At 32.6% G+C, this 22272-nt stretch overlaps 2 protein-coding genes across 3 annotated transcripts; both read right to left on the bottom strand.

Moving 5' to 3' along the window:
- Positions 1-4209: 4209 nt before the first annotated feature.
- Positions 4210-9910, bottom strand: LOC137816158 (phosphatidylinositol 4-phosphate 5-kinase 5). Its single transcript, XM_068619242.2, has 8 exons — positions 8498-9910; positions 7764-7931; positions 7128-7293; positions 6921-7037; positions 6489-6682; positions 5820-5950; positions 5630-5702; positions 4210-4826 (listed from the first exon to the last, which is right to left on the bottom strand). Exons 1-8 carry the CDS (start codon positions 9703-9705, stop codon positions 4547-4549), a joined length of 2337 nt encoding a protein of 778 aa, XP_068475343.1. The 5' UTR covers positions 9706-9910; the 3' UTR covers positions 4210-4546.
- A 7867-nt stretch (positions 9911-17777) lies between these two features.
- Positions 17778-19821, bottom strand: LOC137813969 (uncharacterized). Of its 2 annotated transcripts, none has more exons than XM_068616475.2 (4): positions 19671-19821; positions 19291-19414; positions 19106-19178; positions 17778-18172 (listed from the first exon to the last, which is right to left on the bottom strand). In XM_068616475.2, exons 1-4 carry the CDS (start codon positions 19813-19815, stop codon positions 17909-17911), a joined length of 606 nt encoding a protein of 201 aa, XP_068472576.1. In that variant the 5' UTR covers positions 19816-19821; the 3' UTR covers positions 17778-17908. The 2 variants fall into 2 exon arrangements, with proteins under 2 accessions (XP_068472576.1, XP_090152710.1); XM_090296584.1 differs by having other exon boundaries at positions 17778-18109.
- Between the last annotated feature and the right edge of the window lie 2451 nt (positions 19822-22272).

Below are 22272 nucleotides of genomic sequence, written 5' to 3'. Positions count from 1 at the left end.
ACTACCAATGTAATGTGTAGATTTATAATTTATGAATCGAATGAGATGTTGATTTATAATCTGATAGGTATATTAAGTTATGCAGAATTTTTCTGCATATTTCGCCCAAGCTAGCAAGTTCTAGCTCAAGCTAGAAAATTCTGGGTGCTCTCTGGAGGATTTTAGCTCAAGCTAGCGAATTCTAGCTCAAGCTAAAATTCTGGGTGCTCTCTGGAGGATTTTAGCTCAAGCTAGCGAATTCTAGCTCAAGCTAAAATTCTGGGTGCTCTCTGGAGGATTTTAGCCCAAGCTAGTGAATTTTAGTTCAAGCTAAAATTCTGGGTGCTCTCTGGTGGATTTTAGGTCAAGCTAGCGAATTCTAGCTCAAGCTAAAGTCTAAAAAAATAAAATAATAATAAATAAATAAAAATAAAATATATTAAACTAATTTTTATTTGCTTTTAAAAGATTGATTTATTTATTTATATATAGTTTTTCTTATAAAGTATGTAAACTTTTATTTCATGTATAGTTAATTGAAAATCTCTTTAATTAGACATTTATATGATTAGTCAATGAATTGTTGTGTATTTTGGAAATTTTAAACATTGGTATGATTTGATTGTTTGATGGTGGATATTTTGAGGTTCAAAATATGAATTCTAATCAAGACATAGTATTTTCAGGAAAGAAAATACCGTGTTAAGATTGTTTAGGATGTGCATTGACTAGGGATTCGTCTAGAAGGAGATATCCTGACTCTCCTGAGATAATGAAATCATATAGATGAAGTTATTCAGGTGGTGAGAGTCGAAGGAGGTTCATATGAATGGGTAAGTTGTTTGAAAGATAATTAACTTGACCTGTTATATGAATTAACCCTGTCATACTAGGAGAGAGATGATATTGAGATTAATTATGCGCATAGCTGTGTGGATTTCACAGTGATGTAGTATGACAGGTGCAGATCTCTGAGTCTAAGTCAACGCACGAGTCTTCCGGAAGTAGAGTCAAGTGTCTATGTGTTATGAGTCAGTAGAAGTCTGACATGAGAAAGATGAATATTGAAATTGTTGATAGACACTTGATGGTTATGTGAAATGCAGGAGAAATGATGAATTTATGTGGATGTTTAAACTCATATTTGTGTTATAAGTTTTAAAAATACCTAGCTTACCCTTTGTTTTGTTTTGTGGTTGTTTTTCTTTGATCTGTGATGATCGTGTATTTTACACGGGAGCAGATGATGTTACAGGTGATAAAGTTTCTTGGTGAGAAGATGGATAATGGAAAATGTTTATTGTTCTTTTGAAATTTTGTTTTAAAATTTATGTAAATGTTTCAAGTCCTATGAAGAGAGAGATAATTTGAAACATTATAATAATGAAATTTTAGATATATTTGTATTATGTTTATATATTTACTTTAATATTTCATACAGATTATGGTTATAGATATGAAAAAAATATAGGGATGTTACAGGTTGAACAATAAAGAAATTTTATATTAGACATAATATTTGGTGCCTTGGTCATTCTTTGTGACACTTATTTTTTATGCAAATCTTGTGATAAGAAAAAAAATATAAAGAATGTGTTTTTATGTTAAAGTTTAGGCTTTAATCATTAAAGAATTAGGCTTTGAGCAAACTAATATTATGAATGAAAGAACAATGAGATAAATTGGATTAAAATCTTAAAATTTGTTTACTTGACGTCATGAAATCAACTTTAATGATCTCTTTATATTCATCATCAATTTGTTTTTGTGCTTGACATTCTTTGGAAAATTTCTAAAAACTCATTTATCTTGTTTGTGTTAATGCTAGAACTATAATTGATTTTTTTACATCAATCTCCAATGCAAGATTCTTAAGTCTTTATTAGTAAATATACAAATTATTTAAACAAGTAAAAATTACCATAAAAATGACTTGATTTATCCATTATACTACTTCAATTGGTATGCTTGACAAAATGTTAATAATGTTGCATATTGGGTTATAGTGGAGTTTTGGGGGTTGGTGGTGGTGTGGTGTGGTAATGCTTGAGTGGTGATGGTGGTTTGTTGAAGGTGAAGATTGATTGTTGTGAGTTATGAAAATGGTGCTTTTGGGATAGTTTAATGTTAAAAATGGTGAAGATGAGTTATACTAGTGACACAAATGAAAGGAAAGTTATGTTAAAAGTAGACCTTTAAAGTTTGGGTTGCACAAGCTTGCAACTTTTATCATTAGGAAACATTTTCCATACAAGAATTGCACAAATGTGCTACTCTTAACCTTTACCAAAGTTTGTATGATTTCATTAAATTTTTTTATATATAAAGATCAAATGCATAACATGTTTGACAAAATGAGTAAAAAAATGTAAGACTAAAACATAAAATGTTTTATAATTCAATTATTTCTAATTAATACAACATTCAATAACAAACTAAAATATTTTGCATCAAATTGTCTTCAACCAAGACTAGCTTGAATAATCAATGTTAAACAGTTTTTGGATCATCCAATGATGGACTATCAAGGCATGAAACGTGTAGTGACTATTTTGATTCTATTTTTTTATATGTAATGTATTTTTTTTATTTGTAATAATATTTGTCATGTGTTGGTTATATCATTCCACACACACATGATTTGTGTTCTAAATAGTAATGGAAGTTTGTAGTGGACACAAAGAGAGAATTGTAAAAAACTTCTAATTTCTTTCAAACCTCAATAAAAATGTTTTATGTAACACACACTTGATTTATGTTTTAAATAGTAATGCACACTCACATGATTTATGTTCAAAATAGTAATGAAAGTTTGTAGTAGATACAAAGAGAGAATTCTAGAAACACTTCTAATTTCTTTCAAACCTCAATAAAGATGTTCTATTTATGTAACGCACACATGATTTATGTTCTAAATAGTAATACACGCACGCATAAACACATACACATGATTTATGTTCTAAATAGTAATGAAAGTTTGTAGTAGACACAAAGAGAGAATTGTAGAAACACTTCTAATTTCTTTCATACCTCAATAAAATTATTCTATTAATGTAAAAATTTCTTTGTTTATCTACTAAATTTCTCAAAATTGAGTCAATTTAAACTTGAACGAGTTTACGAGTTTGTTTCATTGGCCATAAATATACTCATCTCTAAATGTGTTCCTTAATGAACTTGGAGTAGACTCAACTATACTCGATTCAATTGTGGTAGACTTGTGAGTTCGAGACACCAAGTCTGTTGTTTAGCACAAAAAAAACACAAAATCATATTATTTGACTTTTTCGAACACAACTTTTCAAAATCTCGTTGTAGAGAAGAATAGGATTTGAGTCCCAACTTTTCCAATGCTTATGATTTGGTTTTGTGCTTTGTCTCTAGCCACCACCACGTCACATCTTTTCTAACACCATTTTGTGTCTTTGTCTTCTTAACATCGTTGTACCTTCTCTACATCACATGTGTAGAAAGTGAGTGAGATGCGAATGTATCCTTCAACTTTCGCCACCAATTTATTATCTTTTTATATATTTTTTTTTTATTTTTTTCCATTTTTTTTTTGTTATATCCACCATTTTTTTCATTATTCTATCTTTGTTTTTTTATGTTGGATATGCTTTGTTCTTAATTTGTTTTTAGTTTTGTTTCTATTCCACGTTTAAATGCATAAATTTTAAAATGTCTGGAACTAGTTCACATTTCTTTCTATATCAAATTTGATATTGATAATATAGTTTTTGATGTTAATGTTCTTTATGCAGATTTTTCATTTTTCATATGAGGATAAACTTAGATCGTGATCATTATGATTTTGGATTTGGAGATGTTGTGATTAGATAATTGAAGACAAAAATTTTAAATAACATTTTTTCATTTTTAATAATTTAATAATTATTACATTAAGAACTTACCTTTTCTAAATATAGTTTGAATTTATATACTAGTAATGTACTATTGAACTTAATTATTTTAGAATTATAACACTTTTGTTTATTATTTGGATTAATCATGGTAATGAAATGGTTAATTGGTGATAGTATATTTACTTTTCATATGATGGTGACTCTGATGAGTGTAGAAAGTAGACGTGAGAACCTTGTTCTGACAGAAAAACCCTATGACATGAAAGAGAAGTGAGACAAGATAGTAAACATATACATTGATCCATTTCCGTTGACCTATATAGTATATACATTCCAATCAGATAGGAATTCCATGTCACCCTTCTCCATCTCTTAGAAAATAATTACTAACAAAGGATACAGTAATATATTCTAGTTACAAGATGCACATTGCTTTCAGAGCGTTCTCCATCATGTATTTCACTTATGCTATTTATACTCTACGTCCGCACTATACAAAGAATGTAGGAAATTAAGAAGGTGCAATAAAGAATAGGGTTGAATCAGTGTCCAAAATCATCTGAATCTCGATTGTATAACCAAAATTTCCCTTCCCTTCCCAACAGTGAAACTTGCAGCACCCCAACATTGCTATTTTCTGCATTGGATATTTGTAACCATGCTGCATTCAGATAAGGAAATGAAAGAACCATGTATACCTTTCAAGAGTTTTCAGTGAATACTCTGAGTATGAAATCACGAAAACGCCTTGAATATTGTATAGGATCAACGGCTGATATTGAAGTTGGGTCATATTGAATGGATTTGTAGGCATGCTCAAGCTTCTTGCTAATGTCATAGTCTTGAAGTATGTCTATGATACCAAAAGTCAACGCCACATTATAGAATTCTCCAATTGGTTCTCCTATAAGCTGTAATTCGCAACCACTTCTTCTCACCGTCCTTTCAACCTTTGCTGGCATATTCATACCCAATATCACACTGCAACCATAATAAGCTTTGAGCTTTTCATCATGCAGGAATGCTAAATTCTTGGATATAATTGTCACATAGACATGGAAAGCAAATTGGAAAATGTTATATACCGTATTCTTATTAACTGCTAATTACCTTGACAGAAAATAAATAGTTTATTCAACAAAAATATTGGAGGGGGCAGTGTGCCAATTTAAAAGTGTACTAAGTAAAGATGCTAATAATCAGGAAATACTAAGTAGAAAGAAGGCCACATTAAAGCAAACACTTAAATTTCTAACCAGTTAAAATTTACCTTAGCCATTAGGCTTAGGTAACAGAAATGCATCATCAGAGAAGGGAAAAGAAACGAGCCAAAGAGAGAAGAGAAAGTAAATCTTGGATAAAAGGAGGTTCATTGTTATTGAATAAATTGATACTAGGTGAACATATTATAGTGTAGTCCTGAACATCTTAAATTTGTGCTATAATTGTCTCTACAATTCTTAAGAACCATTAAAAATCGTTGTTTATATAAACGTGTTTCTCGTATATATTTAATAACTACCATCTCAATTGCTCCAAGGGTGAAATTGCATCAGAATTAGTTCTTAAGTCTAGCTCTGTAAACAACTTTCATTGCATATGCTCTTATTAAGGCTAAGTTTCGTTCATTGCATCCTGTTCCGTGGCTGCATGGGTGTGGCAGGTAATATGTTTAGTTAATTAGTCTACTTTACTATGGTCTTTGTTCTTCTTTTGAACAGTATGAGGCTACGCCATATAACAGTATATTTATGTATGATAAACAACTTTAAACAGACATTCACCTAGAAAGATCAGAAGGAGGTTGATCTGTGTCTTCACTTGAGGTATGGGGAGTTCCTTCTTTTTCTAAATCACCTGAAGTTGGAGAGCAAAAGGGTCCTCATTGGGTTGTCAAAGCACAGAAACATACACTCACATATACTTAAATATTAAACATCGAGGTTAAACTACTTCATAGGGTAAGAAAATTACCAACAGGCGTTCGAGATTGTATAGGAATAATTTCCCCGTCTGGCGAAATATCTTTGAAAAAAATGCCCACTAGAAGACTATAGTCCATAATTCCCTCCTGTTCCAGAATCTCACAGTCCATATCAACTTGTCTGCAGAACAAAGTATATGCCTGACAAGCTTAGTTTAATTTGACATAAGACAACGAGTTCACAATTGCTTAACTTTATTGATATAAAGTGAGGTTCACACCCACTTATATACTATGAAATGTCTTAATCTCTAGTCGATTCCAACACCCCCCTCACGACGAAACTGTCAACTCGGACATGAGACTATATATTTTTGGGAAGTCTAATAACGGTCCGATAGCGTGTTGTCTGATAAGGCTAACAAACTTTCAATAGAATAAGCTCTAAATGGTTATGATACCATATTGAGAAGATGACTTTAAGTCTAACTCAATTTTATAAAACCAGCTTATAAGAAAGTGAGTTTTGTACCACTCATATACTATGGAATGTCTTCATCACTAGTTGATGTTGAAGTGAATTTTAATTTCATTATCTATTAAACATATACGTGTATTTGATCACAATTTAAATAACCGATTTTCAAAACCCACAATTGTAGTCAAATTTAACTTATACATACAAAATTAAAAAATTAAGGTATCACAGTCCCTATCACCTGCAAAAATCTTCAAATTGGGACTTCTCCAGTTGAAATAGGAAATTAAGATCAAGATCCTTAAGTATAGTGGTTTCACTAATTTCTGTCTCAGGCTTATCTGAGGTGCGTCCAAGTGAAGAACCCTTTAAATCGTAGCGTCTATGGGTGATAAACTCAGAACGGAAGAGGTTGCCCATTATGATAAAACGAACCTGGAAAACCAAACATATTATGAAGCTTATTATACTCAAACTATAGAAACTTCATAGAAATATCTATTTTCCTGTGAGAATAAACACTAGTTAAGTCAATGCCAAAAAATTGAAGTTTGTACAACATACATTACATTAAAAGCTTAAACTAGAAAGGAAACAAACGAGTCATCGCTATTTCATACAAAATTCTGTTAGAAGGGACTTCGTGTGTTGACACTAACAATACGAAATGTACCTTCTTCTGAATAGGTCCATTTAACTTCACACAATGCAGGCCATAATACTTTGTCAAAAGAGTATTTTTGTGGTCTCGAAAGTGATTGTAATAGGCTGGAAGCAGTCTCAATAGAACCTAAACACAAATCAAGTAGGGCCAAATTTTAAGAAATGTGTCATGGTTCCCAAGAAATATCAGAAACGGCAAGATCAGAGTGGAACTCACTTTCACTTCAGCTTTCTTCATTGTCTTAATCATGTAACGGTCGTCATTGGTCAAGTAAAAGAAGCTGCCACTTTTTCCAGGAGAGGAAAGTTCACGAAGGGCATCATTTCCACATAAGGATAACATGTAATCAGCTGGATCCACCATGAATAGCTTCCTAAGAGTTCTGAGGACAGAGTGCAATCTATAAGCTGAAGAAAATGGCATCCTTGTACCATTAATCTCATTCAGTAACTACATCTAACTCCTTTAATATAGCTTAGTTTTGGTTGAATTCTGTCCATTTTTTCTCTCATTTTGATCACATGTAATTTCATTGAATTTAATTAAGATGCACTAATAATGTAAAGTTTTCTTTTACATAATTATTAAATCATAGGTTATCACAAGTGTTCATAGCTCACACTAACTTCTTGAAAAGTCATATTGAAGGAGATTTTAAATTGATTGACAATCTAAATTTTTTTGATAATGTATCAAAAGTATTAAACTCATTTATGGAAGGAGGGAACCACATGTTAGTGTAATGACAGAAGGAAATTTCATGCATACATAAGAATCTGTTCATTGGATGACTTGTACAATATGCTCAGAATAACTAACCGTAAGAACAGATTAAGTAATAATATGGCTGACCTAAAAACTACCGGGCAATAGTCCTTCCACTTAAAATCACAAGATGGATGTGGTGGAGTATATTTGGATCCTTCGGGTGGAAATCTTGTCCACACTTTCTCCTTAGGATCAAAAGCTGAAGGCTTCAGATCAAGTGATGCTGTGGGAGCAGGCCTTGCAACAGAATGCCTATGAAGTCCAAGAAATTATAAAATATGAAATATTTATAAAATTATAGGCAAGAATAAAAGAAAGCACTCAGAGATCCTGAAATTATGAAAAAAGTTAAGAACAACAACAACTGCATATCCTGTCAAATTATCTATGCTGTGAGTATACAGTTGTTTGGAGTTATATAAATAAGAAGAAATAACTTTATTTTTGAAGGAAATAGAATGAACAATAGAAGTCATCTTTCCTTTCTGCTGAGAAGTGGTTGACACTTGAGATGTTATAGCATTCATCAACATAATATTATTAAGAGATAATGAAAAGCAATTTTGGCTGGCAAGAAGATGATGGAAGTAAACATAGAGCAAGAAAATAAAGCAAGTTTTAGTTAGCACTCCTCTAATGGTGAAACAAATGCAAAATCTAATTCTCACTATGGGCAATTTCAGCTATCTCTTGTCAGTTTTTTTGTACTGTAATAATTTTGGCGAATTAATTAGCAGAAATAACAGAGAGAGAAGCAGAAACAACCAGATCTCTAAGATGGTTGGAAATTTTAAGAAAGATATCCAAAACACACACACCTGATTCCGAGCTGCAAATTGAGCATGAGCTCATAATTTTTGTGTCCTTTGCAAATGGTCTCTCCCTGCCTCTTTGCCTTCTTGGGTGCTTTGAGAGGTTGGAGTTGACCCAAATTTTCGGCAGCATCATCTACACGTAAAGCCGTCAAGTCTTCCTCCAGATCACTCCCCATGGTTGGAGTTTTAGCACTACTTGCATCACTTTCCCCACCATCCCATATTTGCAACCTATCAGGTGGTCTCTCCAAGCCAATACTTACCCTTCCATCCACTGACATTCTCCTATTTTTAGCACTCTCCCCTGCCTTTGTAGACCTCCAAACTGCAAGCCTCTTCTGTGATGGCATAACCTGAACCTTCTCTGCAGGGCAAACCAAATACCCACTCAACTCACTATACAACTCTTGAGGATCCCACTCACTATGCCCCTCCCCCTCTGCTGACTCACATGGATGGTATGTCCCATTCTGATCCTTCCCATCCTTGCTGAAATTTCCCTCATAAAAACTTCCATTTGGCCACTTGAAAGTCCCATTCCCCTTTGGCCAACCATCTTCCCAAACCCCTTCAAACACATTCCCATTAGCCCAAACAAATGACCCTTTACCCCAAATACTCCCATTCCTCCATTCCCCCACATAATGGCTCTCATCCTTCCACTCATACCTCCCCTCCCCATCTTGCAAATCCCTCTTCCACTCTCCATCAAACCAATCCCCATTGGCATAACTCTTAAAACCATGACCATGTTTCAAGTTCAGTTCCCACTGCCCCTTATAAGTCTCCCCACTACACCCTGTGTAAGTCCCTGTCCCATCCATGAAACCACTCTTGAACTCCCCTTCATACGTGGCCCCTGAAGGCCAACTGAACCTACCCTTTCCCTTTGTCTTCCCTTTGAACCAATCTCCAACGTACATGCACCCATCGGTCCACAGGTATTTCCCTAGCCCGTGTGGGAAGTTATTTGCCCATTCCCCCGTATAGTAATCCCCATTAGGTAGTTTCTTCTCTTCAAGGTATACCTCATATACCTCGTTCCCATTCTCTTCTTGGTCATCATAATCATCCTGGTTATCTTCTTCTTCCGTAACTTGTGTCAAGGATATCGTCCCAAATATACTGTTAGCACGCTTCTTGGCAACTGCATGTGTCTTTCTCATCGTTGCCTCCCATGCCTTCATGACACCGCTATCTTTTCCAATCATTTTGCTCTCTCCTGTTTTCCTTATATCCTCACATTTGGTACTTATGAATAATAATCACGCACACCCCACGTATTCAAATGCATTCAAAGAATGATTTTGTTTATGCATCCTTGTAAAACATACAATAATTTGTGTAGCATGCAAAGGAGTCGATCAATGATGCGGCCATTATGGTGTTTTTTGTTTCTGATGAACCTAAACCGTCTCGGATGTTGTCGCAGACTTTTTTTTTTCTTGGCATGTTAATTTCCAAAGATTTCGGGGACATGTTGATGTTACAGGATATGGAGGATGCCCCTCAAACTGTGTTAAACTCCCGACAGCTGTCACTTGCAAAGTAAGTTAGAGGATCTGTCCTTAATTTGGAGCACGTGCCATGTGATTGATTCATGAAGGTATGTTTTGATATTTTTGAATTGAACATTGAAAAATTCATGCTCCTGTGGGTCACATCTCCTACAACCCCTAAGAGCCATACACAACTGGAGACACAAATGGTGACTGGTGCTAAAACCAAGGTGTTTGCATGCTATTCTTAGCCCATAGTTAACAAATTTTCCAATTTGTGTTTGTTTAATGTGCGCAATCACTGTCTAACCATTGGTATTTGATGTCTTATTTGATTAAAGGACAACGATTGGCAATGGTTCCTTTTCGTTTTCATTACAAAGTAAAGAAAGCATCCATAAAATTTCAGTGCTTTCTGATTCATATGGAGTAGTTGATAGTTGCAAACAGCACACTTTTCAGAACCATTCTTTAACCAATGTTTTCACTTCCACAATTCTATGTTTTTTAAATGTTGATAATCTACCAATACACTTTCTATTATATTAGATATAAAATAAATTACTGATTATATATTAAACACTATTTTATTATTTTATTAGTGTGTTATTTAAATTTAATTGTTATAGAAGATGTTATTCATACTTAAAATGATAATAATTAATTATCATTATTAAATTAATATGGTTTGTAATTTATTGAATATCATTTTTTAATTTATTACATCACAATAGTATATTATTTTTATTTATATATTATTTGTAAACTAGATGTTTCATCAATATCTTTGTCACTTTTTACAAGTTTTATATGTGAGATAATAGGCATTCCCAAATATGTAACATTAAGTTGACAAATTAACAAGCCTAAAATATAATTAAAAAAAAGATTTGGAAGAAAATAAGAGATAAAAGGACTTTCAGAAATGCTGAGCTAAAAGGAAATAATGCATAGGTTACTTGCATAAAGTCTTTTAAAACGAAATAATGTCATGTGGCTATATGATCAAGAGGTCATTATAGTTTGAAGGTTGTTGGGTTCTAAAAAATAATGAAGCAAGAAAATATGAACAAGATCGAAGAAAACACTTTATTAATAATAGGAGGTATATAGATAAAGAACTCTCACACATCAACATCTTTACAAAGATCACAAGAACTCTAAATTGACTCTATGCAAAAAGAGTAAGATCATTTTGTTAAGACAATTATATTAAACTCGTACTAGACATTCTAACTTCTCTCAATGCTACTAGATGATCTAACACTATTAGATGATCTCTAGTAGACAATCTTTTTATTCTTCACATCAGATAGTTAGACCGTATGAATAAGCTCTTATACATGATTTAGAGCTAACCATCATAATTCTCCATCTTGACTTCAAATCATAGAAGAGCTTCCAACTTCAACTTCCCTTTTCCTCAAATGAAAAATCAACCAACTCCAGACATCGTTTGAACCTTAATCTTAACAAGGACTTTCTAAACACATTGCTGAATTTTATTTTGAGACTATATTCTCGATCCTAACCTTTTCAGACTCAATAACGTCTTTCACGAAATAAAGTCTGATGTTTTTTTCTCTTATGGTAAATTTGATGATCAACTAAGTGGATGACGTTTCACATTCTTGTACACTTCCTAACTCTCCATTCATCCCCTTCAACCACTGTGTCTCCTTTACTCCCTCTATGAGCACGGTATACTTTGCCTGAGTAGTGGATAAAGCCACAATTGATTGTAAACTAGATTTCCAACAAACTGCAATACTAAATAACGTAAAGACATACCTAGAAAGTGACTTTCTGGTATCAACATTTCTTGCTTAATCAATGTCCACATACCCTTTTATAACAACTTTATCAAGGGTAGATCGTCTATACACAAGACTAGATGATATTGTTCATCTTAGATATTTCAAAACCCACTTTAAAGCCTTCCAATGAGGTCGTCCACGATCTTCCATGTACCTGCTAACAACACTAAATGCATGAACTAGATCTGGTTTGCTACAGACCATCCTATAAATGATGCTACCAACTCCATTTGCATGCAGGATAGTCTTCACCTTCCTTCTTTCCTCCTTAGTACTTGGAGCTTGAGCAACTGAGAGCTTTATGTAGTGTTTGTTCCCACAAATTTAGATTCATGAATCCTAAACCTCTCAACCACTTTCTACAAGTACCCTTGTTAAGAAAAAATGTAGTATCCCAACTATTTGATCCCTCTATATGTCCACCCCTAGTGTATGTCTCACGGAATCAAGATCCTTCATTTCAAACTATGAACTTAATCTTTGGATATAAAGATTTTTCTAAGAGACATAACTTCTCATCCTTTTCAACAAACCACTCGGGCTATTGCATATAGACAGTCTCCTCCATAATACCATGCAAAAACATCTTCATATGTAACTGTTCTAACACTAGATTGTACTGGTTAACAATAGACATTAAAATCCTTATGGAACAATATTTTACCACAGGTGATAATATCTCATTTTAGTCAACTCCCTCCTCTTGTGTAAAACCTTTCCCCACCAATCTAGCCTTGAATCTCTAACCCTCCATACTTAGTATTTCTTCCTTCTTCTTGAACATCCACTTGCATCCTACCACCTTATGTTTTCCTGGTAGATCAACAAGCGTCCACGTGTGGTTCTTTCTTAGAGACTCAATTTCTTCTTCCATGGAAACTTGCCATTGTTGACCTTTTGAACTTTTTACAACCTTTTGAAAGCTTTTAGGTTTTAAATTGCTCTTTAACTGTTGTCAAAGCATAACTTATAAGATTGACATATCCAAACCTATGTATAGGCTTGATTATCCTCCTCTCTTTGTCACACATAAGTTGATAACTAGAGTCAACCTTTGCAGGCCTACTCATGTAAGAGGCAGACGGTTGGTAAACATGTCTAACGCCTCATCGTCTGATGCCTCCAGATGGTCTAATCCCTTAGCAGAAGGCTCTACCTTAACATGAATTTTCTCCTTCCCCTTCTCCAAATCTCTACACATCATAATCATTTGAGTCATACAATTAGGAAAAACCTAAAGTGCTACAATTAAATTTCCTAATTGGGTTTGGATGGAGGAAGTGCATGAGTCATGCCACGATTATGTGTTTTGAAACCATATGACTCTCTGCAAAATACTCATTGGACAATTACCACACTTATGTTTTTTAAACCATATGACTCATTCTCTGGATGACACTCAATGGATAGTTACCACACTTAATTCTTTAAGCCAATTTTCGTGCCACGTTATTATTTTTTGAAATGAAACCAAATGACTTATCATTCTCTTTCAACTTCCCCATGAAACTCTCTAGGTTTTTGCTATGCCACACTTATTTTTTTAACCCAATTGATTTCTTCTCTTCCAACTTCCCAGTTTCCTCTCCTCCCTTCATCTATTTATTTTCACTGCACACACACTTCATTCCAAAGTGCGATTTTCCTTCTTCCTATGTTTTTCCCTCTACAACCAAAGTGCAATTTTTTCCCTATATTTTTCCCACTACACCACACCCAATTTGTAGTCCCATATTCCAATTATTAAAATGACTTTTATACCTATGTGTGACGGTGACTCCCAAAAATGCTCCAGGAAATAAGAGTGATTGCTTGGAAGTGTTGTATCTTAGTTGTTGGGGATACTAGAAAACTTCAATGCAAATACTGTCAAAAGGTATTTTGGAAACCTTGTGTTGCACATTGTGTTGCAAACTACAAAGTTGCTGGTCAAATATTGATTGCAAAGAGAAAAAGACTATTTTGGACACCTTATGTTGCACATTCGTTGACTTAATGTTGAAGGATTATGAGAAGAGATCCCAATTCATGAGGAGACAATTTCAAAAGGTAAAAAAATTACTCATTTTATCAATTTAAGATCTATAATTTCTCTATTACAATATTTCACAAAAAGGAAGAGATTTGGTAAGACCAGGTATTACTCTTTGTTACATCGTCCTTGACATTAGGGTGCCTTCATGATAATAATAGAGCTTTAATTAGAATGTTTACGAGTAATGAATGGAAGTATAATACGTTTGTTAAAACAAAAACAAATTATGGTAAAATAATTGAAGATGTGGTTTTAGATAAGAATTTTTGGAAGAATATCATAACTTGTTTGAATGGTACATTGCCTCTAATTGAAGTGCTTCAATTGGTTGATTCATCTCAAAAGCTAGCCATGAGTTTCATTTATGAAGCAATGAAACAATCTAAAGACAAATACAAAAGGCTTTCAATGCTGTCAGAAAAAAGTATTTTATTCTGGTTAGCTAACTGTCTATGTATTTGTTTGTTAGGATAGTGATTTTGAAATTCAAAGCAAAAAACTATCTCATTTTAATATATTTTGGTTAGTTATTTGTCTTTGTGGAACATCATTGATGGAAGGTGGGACAAACAACTCCATAGACATTTACATATTGTAAACTATTTTCTTAACCTTTAATTGCATTATCCTCCTGAATTTGCAAATTTGAAAGCGAAACAAGGTTTAATGTAATGTATAACTAGGAGAGTGGAGGATAAGAATATGAATCTAATTATGTACTCTTTTTTTTATATATATTATGAGGTTGAATTATAAATTTTTTGAGTGAGATATAATGATTTATGCGTGCATATAAATAGAATCTTACTATCCATATTATGATCTCCCCATTTATGATTTATATTTCTCTTTTGAGTAAGATACCAAATTTTGACTACCATGATTGCAAAGAACCCTATCTAACCCCTTACCAATCCTTTGATTACCAAAACCTGTACTTGGACCAAGTAAAACAGGTACGAGTATAAGACATACCAATGAAATTATTTTTATTAATCCAATCTGAAAATTCAGAACAAGAGGTAAGATCAGGGGGAATTCCTCCCTTGCATTCATTAGTTGACAACACATCATTAAAATCTCTAACAATACACAACAATACACTAAGGACCTTGGAGACCACTCAAATCCTGCCAAAGTTGTCTCCTGCTGACATACGTGGTAGCTGCATAGACCCCAGCAACATTCATGGTTTTCACCTGCAACACTGTAGACACAACAATATATTGTGGTCTAACATTAATGATTGACACCACCAAGCTTAGCAATCTTAGAATTACTAGGAGAGAAAACAACCATCTGTAATCTTAACTTGACAAAGAATTTAGCATGTAAATCAGCATTGGAAGTCATAGGTTCACAAGAAACACAACATCAGGGCGATGTTTATTCAGAAGACTACTAAGCATATTTAAAGTTTTATCATTAGCCACACCATAGATATCCCAATAGAGAGATCTTAGCTACATTATTTTCGTTTTGGAGGATTCCCTTTAGTGGTGTGTTTAGCAGCTTTAGAAGCATTCCTTTTAGGCCTGCCAGGTTTTCGTGAGGTTTTGACCTTGTCTTCTTCAGATTCTTCAAATTCAGAAGAAGAAAGTTCAGCTTCATGAGCCATATTAGCCCAACTCTTTCACCTCACTTCCTGTTCATATTCAAAATTGGCAACAACTGAGTTTTCTGAAGTTGTAGTTACATAAACCTCAGGCACTTACAAAGGAGGATTTTGTTACGTAGACTGCACACCTTGATTATTATTAAGAACATTCAATGGAATAATATTATCAACACTGTTAGTTTCGATATCATTAAGCAAACCATCAAAATTGTTTTGAAAGGCCAAACCTGGAGAATTTATCCTATTATCAGTGGAGTATTTTTTAGCAGAAGATTGAACCTCATTTTAATTAACAATGTTCTGAGTTTCCGCAATGATACTTGGAATACCATCTAAGCTATCTGCACCAGTATTGCTAGGACCAACCTCCTCTTCTTTTTCACCCACACTAAAGTTCTCTAATCACGCATCAGCCTTAATATCAACTGGTTTATTTTCAACATATTTATGTGTAACCTGGTTATCCTGTCTTTTCTGAACCACCACAGAATTAGAATGGCATCTCCTGCAGTATGAAAATGTGAGTCCTATAATTTTATCGGGCATCTCTTTCATATCCAAGACCAAACACCTAAAACTCTTCTCACATCTTCCAATTACGAAAATGCAAATTCATAGAATCTTTTACCCAAATGATGGTTTTTCAATCAGATAAAAAATTCCACATCTTGCCCAATTTCTTGCAGAGTTCTATACGCGTCAAAGGTTTATCCCCATTATTCAAGATCACTCTTTGTGAAGATGATTTTTGCCGTCATTAAAACTCACAAGATATACATCCTCAGGGGGCTTTGCACTGATACAAGATATCATATCACCTTTAATACAAGAAGCAGGGAACTAGGACACGGATACAACAATCATTGTTCAAGACTCCAAATCTTGATTTGAAGACAGTGCCAGCGTATATGAAACCTAGCCGAACCAGACCCATACTGAAAAACTACCAAGAAAACGGCGTCGCACCGCCAACGCGCAGGAAAAAAGGAGTCACTTTTTCCCAAGTAATCAATCATTTTGCTCCCTGTATTGGTACTTAAGAATAATAATCTGATAGAAGAAAGAATGATTTTTTTAATACATCCTTGAAAAACATGCAATAATTTTGTAGGCAAAGGAGTCTATCAATGATGCGGCCATTCTGATGTTTTTTTTGTTTCTGATGAACCTAAGCCGTCTGGGATGTTGTCGCAGGCTTTTTTGTTTCTTGGCATGTTAATTTCCAAAGAGTTGGGGGACATGTTGATGTTACAGGAGATGCAAGATGACCCTCAAACTGTGTCAAACTCCCAACAACTGTCACTTGCAAAGTAAATTAGAGGACCTGTCGTTAATTTGGAGCACGTGCCATGTGATTGATTCATGAAGGTATGTTTTGATATTTTTGAATTGAACATTGAAAAATTCATGCTCCTGTGGGTCACATCTCCTATAACCTCTAACCGCCTATATTTAAAATTTTTTCCAATTTGTGTTTGTTTAATGTGCGCAATCACTGTCCAATCATTGGTAATTTAATGTCTGGATTTTATCAAAAGACAACGATTGCAATGGTTCATTCTTTTTTCCTTTTCATTTCAAAGTATATAAAGTAGCCATATCAGTGTTTTCTCATTCACACATGGAGTTGTTGATTAAGTACCTCAAGTGTACATAGCTGCACATATTTTGACTTTGAAGAACCATTAGTGCAGAAGATTCTCTTCGTCATCTTCTTTCACAACAAAAAAATCCATAATCATGAATTGAATTTGAATTTGAGTCCCAACTCGCTATAGTCCTGCATCAAATTTGTTACTAGTTCTGTCTAAATTCATGCAAGACTTAAACCTTAAATACTGAACATATTATATTTTAGTGTCTGTTTTATCTAGATTCGATCTATCATAATCTATTTTGAACCAAGTTTGTGAAAACATAAAAACATTCTTTTCTACTCTGTCATGCTTTCACTCTAAATTCTTTCATCACAATTTATTGTATAGTGTTACACTTTTTTCTATAAAGCATTTCATAAGAATATTATTAGATTAACAAGTTTTTAAAACTAATAAAAAGAAATAAATTTACAAACTGAAAACTAAAAAGTAGTTTTAGATTTTGAAATTTTTTAAACTACTCTAGAAAAGTCCTTCACCTTTATTTTCAGTTTCTTTGACTTCTGACTTTTTTTCTTTCAAACTTTTCTGTCTACATTAGATTAATTCAGTCATGAAAGTTCCAACATGAGAGTAGCTATTTGACCATTAATCCACTGTATTAGGACTAATTAATTACAGTATTTGAAACTTGACTGAATGCATAGAGAGGTGAGTATGAAATCATGGAACCTATCAATTGGTTCATAGATAGATTGAAGTTATGAAGTTGCAGAAGTACAAAGTAATGCAATTACACATTGTTGGTCGGTCTATATATATATATATAGATATAATATAATGAATATCAAATCTTGTTGAGAGCAGCAAGGGTGAAAACCGTGGCAGAAGTTACTCCTGGAATGAAATATTCATCTCGAATTGCCTCTGGCATCACTTTCTGCTTTATCAACAGAGCAGCCAATGGAACACCAAAAATACACAAGATTGCTTCCTTTGCTCCTATACCAGTAAATCCTGATGTTTTCACCAAATTTTTCATTATCTCCTGGAATTCTGTTTTTGTCAGTGCCTTGTTTTTCCCAGTTTTACTCTTTTCATTTTCACGCTTCTACATTTCCCATTAAAGCAAAGAACAATCATCTGTTAATTATACTGAACCTAAACTCATATAATGTACTATATAAGCTAGCTAAAATTATCAAAAGAGAAACACTGGGAATTGCAATTTTGTAATCTACTTTTTTAACATACCCCTTTCGAACACAAATCTAAAATATAATCCAACTCTAAAATATAAATAAATTTCAACTAATTCAGTCCTATTTGATCTCTTCATTCCATAAACACGTTCAAATTGATTTAAATGTGAGTATTATATGCAATAAATATGACTTCTTAATCAATACGTAGTTTTTTTTTTTTGGTATATCTGAGTTTGAAAATAATATTTTTATTAATAACTAAAATTTGATGAAATTCATTAGACTATGTATTCAAGTTTTTCTTTACATTTTAAGAACGTAATACTTTTTAATAAAAAGGCTTTTGTAACTATAGGATTTGGTAATTTGAATTTTTAAAAAGGTTTATGAAATATGAAATCATAAGATTTTTTTAAAAGATTTTATGAATTTACAAAAACAATTAAAGAATTTCGTGCATTTATCAAAAAATAAATTCTTGTTGTAGATATCTTATTTAGCTAAGCTGCTAATTTTTATATAATAGTAATAATAATAATATCACATCAAACTAATTCACATAAAAAAATATTAATTAAAAATTAGTAAAAAAAGGACAAATAAATAAGAGAAATATAAACAGACATATACAACAAGAAGAAAATATACATATGGAAAGAGTGCCATGAATATTTGTTACACAAAATGTTACATTATACATTAATCTATTTAGAAAAAAATAAAAAATATTTTAAAATTAAAATTTGTAATATAAATTCAATTAAAAATATACAAATTTACGATGCATTAAAAAACTAATTAAATATCCATATCTGATATAATGATAGAAATATGCGTACATTGAATTCTGTCTCCAGATCCTTGGTCGCCGGAAGTTTAATCTGCGTATTTCCGAGTTTTTCATTGAGTTTCCTGACAAAACATTGTGAAAGCTAAGAATGTTACATACAGCATAACAAAATGGTGTCACTTTATAATTAATTAAATAATAATTTAGCAGCTTTATACGAAAATGGTTAAGTACTCGACAATCTCGCATACTGCTCTGTAAAAAACTGGGAATTCGATGCTGCCTTTGTCTTGGAATAACTCTTTATACCCTTCGTCTATAATTGGTTCAAGTTCTTTCAGCTTTTTTTGATCAGCCCCTGTCTCAAATTTTCATTAAAAATATTATGAACATGCAACAAAACATGAGACATAAAAGAAAGTACGTAGTTAAACTTAAGTTGATGTAAGAGGTAAATGTTGAAATTAGTGATGCAAAGTAATTATTATTCACTTTATGATATCCATAGATAAACTAAATTATGAGCTCTAGAGTAAGATTACATGCATGAGATAAATATGAGATGTTAAAATGTTTTTCCAACAACAATAATAGAGAAGAAGACAAGGGAGTACCAGGTGCAAGTTTCTGCAGAGACAGGCCCATCTTTTTCTCTGGCTTTGGTTTAAAGGAGGTGTGACTTGTGACAATGAGGTAGGTGTGGCAGAGATATATAAGCAATCTTATCCAGAAAAAAGAAAGCTGCAATAAAACTTGCATGGTAAGCAGAGAACATTGCATCTCTTAGGCTATAAGCAAACCTATTTTATATGTATATGTATATAAAGTGTAGGAGAAGAGAGACAGAATAAGTAAATTTATTTCCCAAGAAATGAATCCTATTCATTCAATATAAAATTCTTGACTTGTTCCTCTCACCAATATTCATTTTAAATCACATATAAATGACTGCTAGAGGGCTCAAAACAAAATTTTAACAAAACAAAATAATATTGTCTTGTGGAGCCAACCATATAAGTTGGTTGTTTATAAAATTAATTTTAAGCTCTATTAGTTATGAAAAGATTCATATTCACCAATACCTTAATCTAAGATGTAAATTAAAATAAAAAAACATTAAAAACACTCTAATAAGGAATTGAGTATGGCCCCCTTTTTTTTTTTCTACATTTGTTAGACTTAAACTTATCAATAATTGGCATTATAGAATGAAAAATAAAAATATATTTCAAATGTTGTTTGTTGTGAAAAGGAAATGAAATTTTGGAATAAAATTGAAAAGCCAAATATTTTCAGACAAACAATTCCATGATACGAAAATACATTTTGAAAAAAAAAATCAAAATAAAATCCATAAATTTTTGGAAGGGATATCAAAAATTCTGGAAAAATACTTACAGAATTTTAAAAAATATTTTAAAAATTTAAATTTGAAAATGTATTCCAGAATATATTTTGATTTGTATCCCTCTTAATTAAAAACTAAAAATGATATTTTTATAACTTCACACAATCCATGTTCCAGGTCAAAAATATCAGGTGCAAAAAGCAATTTTCCTAGTTTTTTTATTTATACCGGGTCTTTCAGAATATTTTTAGGCAATTTCTTTCTGCACCATATCAAATTTAACTTGCACCCTATATTTTTTTTTTTGAGATTTCCAAAATTACTCTTATTCTGGATTTGAAAATCCATAATAAATATAATTCAAAACTAAAAAACTACATTCCAAACAAAAATTCCAGAACACAAAATTGAAAATGAATTTTGAATAAAAATTTCCAAAATTTAAAAATGTGTTTTGAAAATTCAAATCCAAAATATTTTCAGAAAAAAAATTTCACAAGTAATTTTTATTTACACCCTTCTTTTATTTAAGGTTATTTTCGTAATTTTGAAAGAGTGTTTTTTATCATTTTCAATAGCCGATTGAAACATGTTGAAATTCATATGGTGGAGCAAGAATTTGCCTCATTTTTATGAATGTAACCCAAAATTTTAGGTTGGAGTGGAAGTTAGGCATAATGCATATTCTTTAGCCACAATTCTTAGATTTTAACTTCTTACCTTAAGTATTTGTATATAATTATGTTTGATTCAATCTTTTTAGCTTTTGTATTTTTTAATATAAGGAGAAGTTAAATATTTTTTAAATTAACAAGTTAAACAACCTGATTTTCATAAAAGAAAAGAAAAATAAATATAATTTAAATTAAATTTCTCTTTATTTCTCTCTTGCTTGCATATATGCATTTTATATAATTGGGCTTTATTTTGAGTAGGTTCTTTACTATTATAATTTTTTTGAGCTAGGAGTGTGCATTTTGCATTATTGTTAGTTGTGTTGTTTTGATGGTGTTAATGTAATTAGAATTTGTCAAGGAAGTATTCCATTATTTTAGAGTGTAGTACAACCATGTGAAAAATTATAAAAGTTTATATTTGAATTTGGAGGGGGTTTTGAAAATTTATAGCATATCTAAAACTGCTGCTGATGACCTTGACAGTGATGAATTTAAATTTGTTTTAAATCAAAATGAATCGATTCATATTGATACTGCTGATGTACATGCTATGTAAGAACCTACTGTGTCTGCAGGTTTGCCAAAAGAGTGGAAAACCCCGAGAGACCTAACCCTTGATAATGTCATTGGGAACATTGAGAAAGGAGTGTCAACTAGAAAGTCCTTGAATAACTTCTGTGAAACAATGACCTTTGTATCTCAAGTAGAACCCAAAAATCTGAATGAAGCTCTCAAGGACAGCAACTGGATTCTGGCCATGCAAGAGGAACTAAATCAATTTGCTCTTAATGAGGTCTGAACTCTTGTTCCTAGAATACCTAAGATGAATATAATTGGAACAAAATGGGTATTCAGAAACAAGATGGATAAGCACGGGGTGATTACCAGAAATAAGGCTAGGCTAGTGGCTAAAGGGTATAATCAAGAAGAAGGAATAGACTATGATGAGACATATGCACCAGTGGCTTGGCTAGAAGCTGTCAGATTGCTACTTGCCTTCTCCTGCATCAAAGGGTTCAAGCTATTTCAAATGGATGTGAAGAGTGCCTTCTTGAATGATTATATAAATGAAGAGGTATTTGTTTCACAGCCACTAGGTTTTGAAGACCATCTGCATCCAGGACACGTGTTCAAACTCAAAAAGGCTCTCTATGGGCTCAAGCAAACTCCTAGGTAATGGTATGAGAGGCT

The sequence above is a fragment of the Phaseolus vulgaris genome, chromosome 1 (assembly GCF_051622355.1).
Source record: "Phaseolus vulgaris cultivar YP4 chromosome 1, ASM5162235v1, whole genome shotgun sequence".
NCBI classification, from domain to species: Eukaryota; Viridiplantae; Streptophyta; class Magnoliopsida; order Fabales; family Fabaceae; genus Phaseolus; species Phaseolus vulgaris.
Note: the sequence above shows the minus strand (reverse complement) of the source record. Positions and strands in the feature narration are given on the sequence as shown.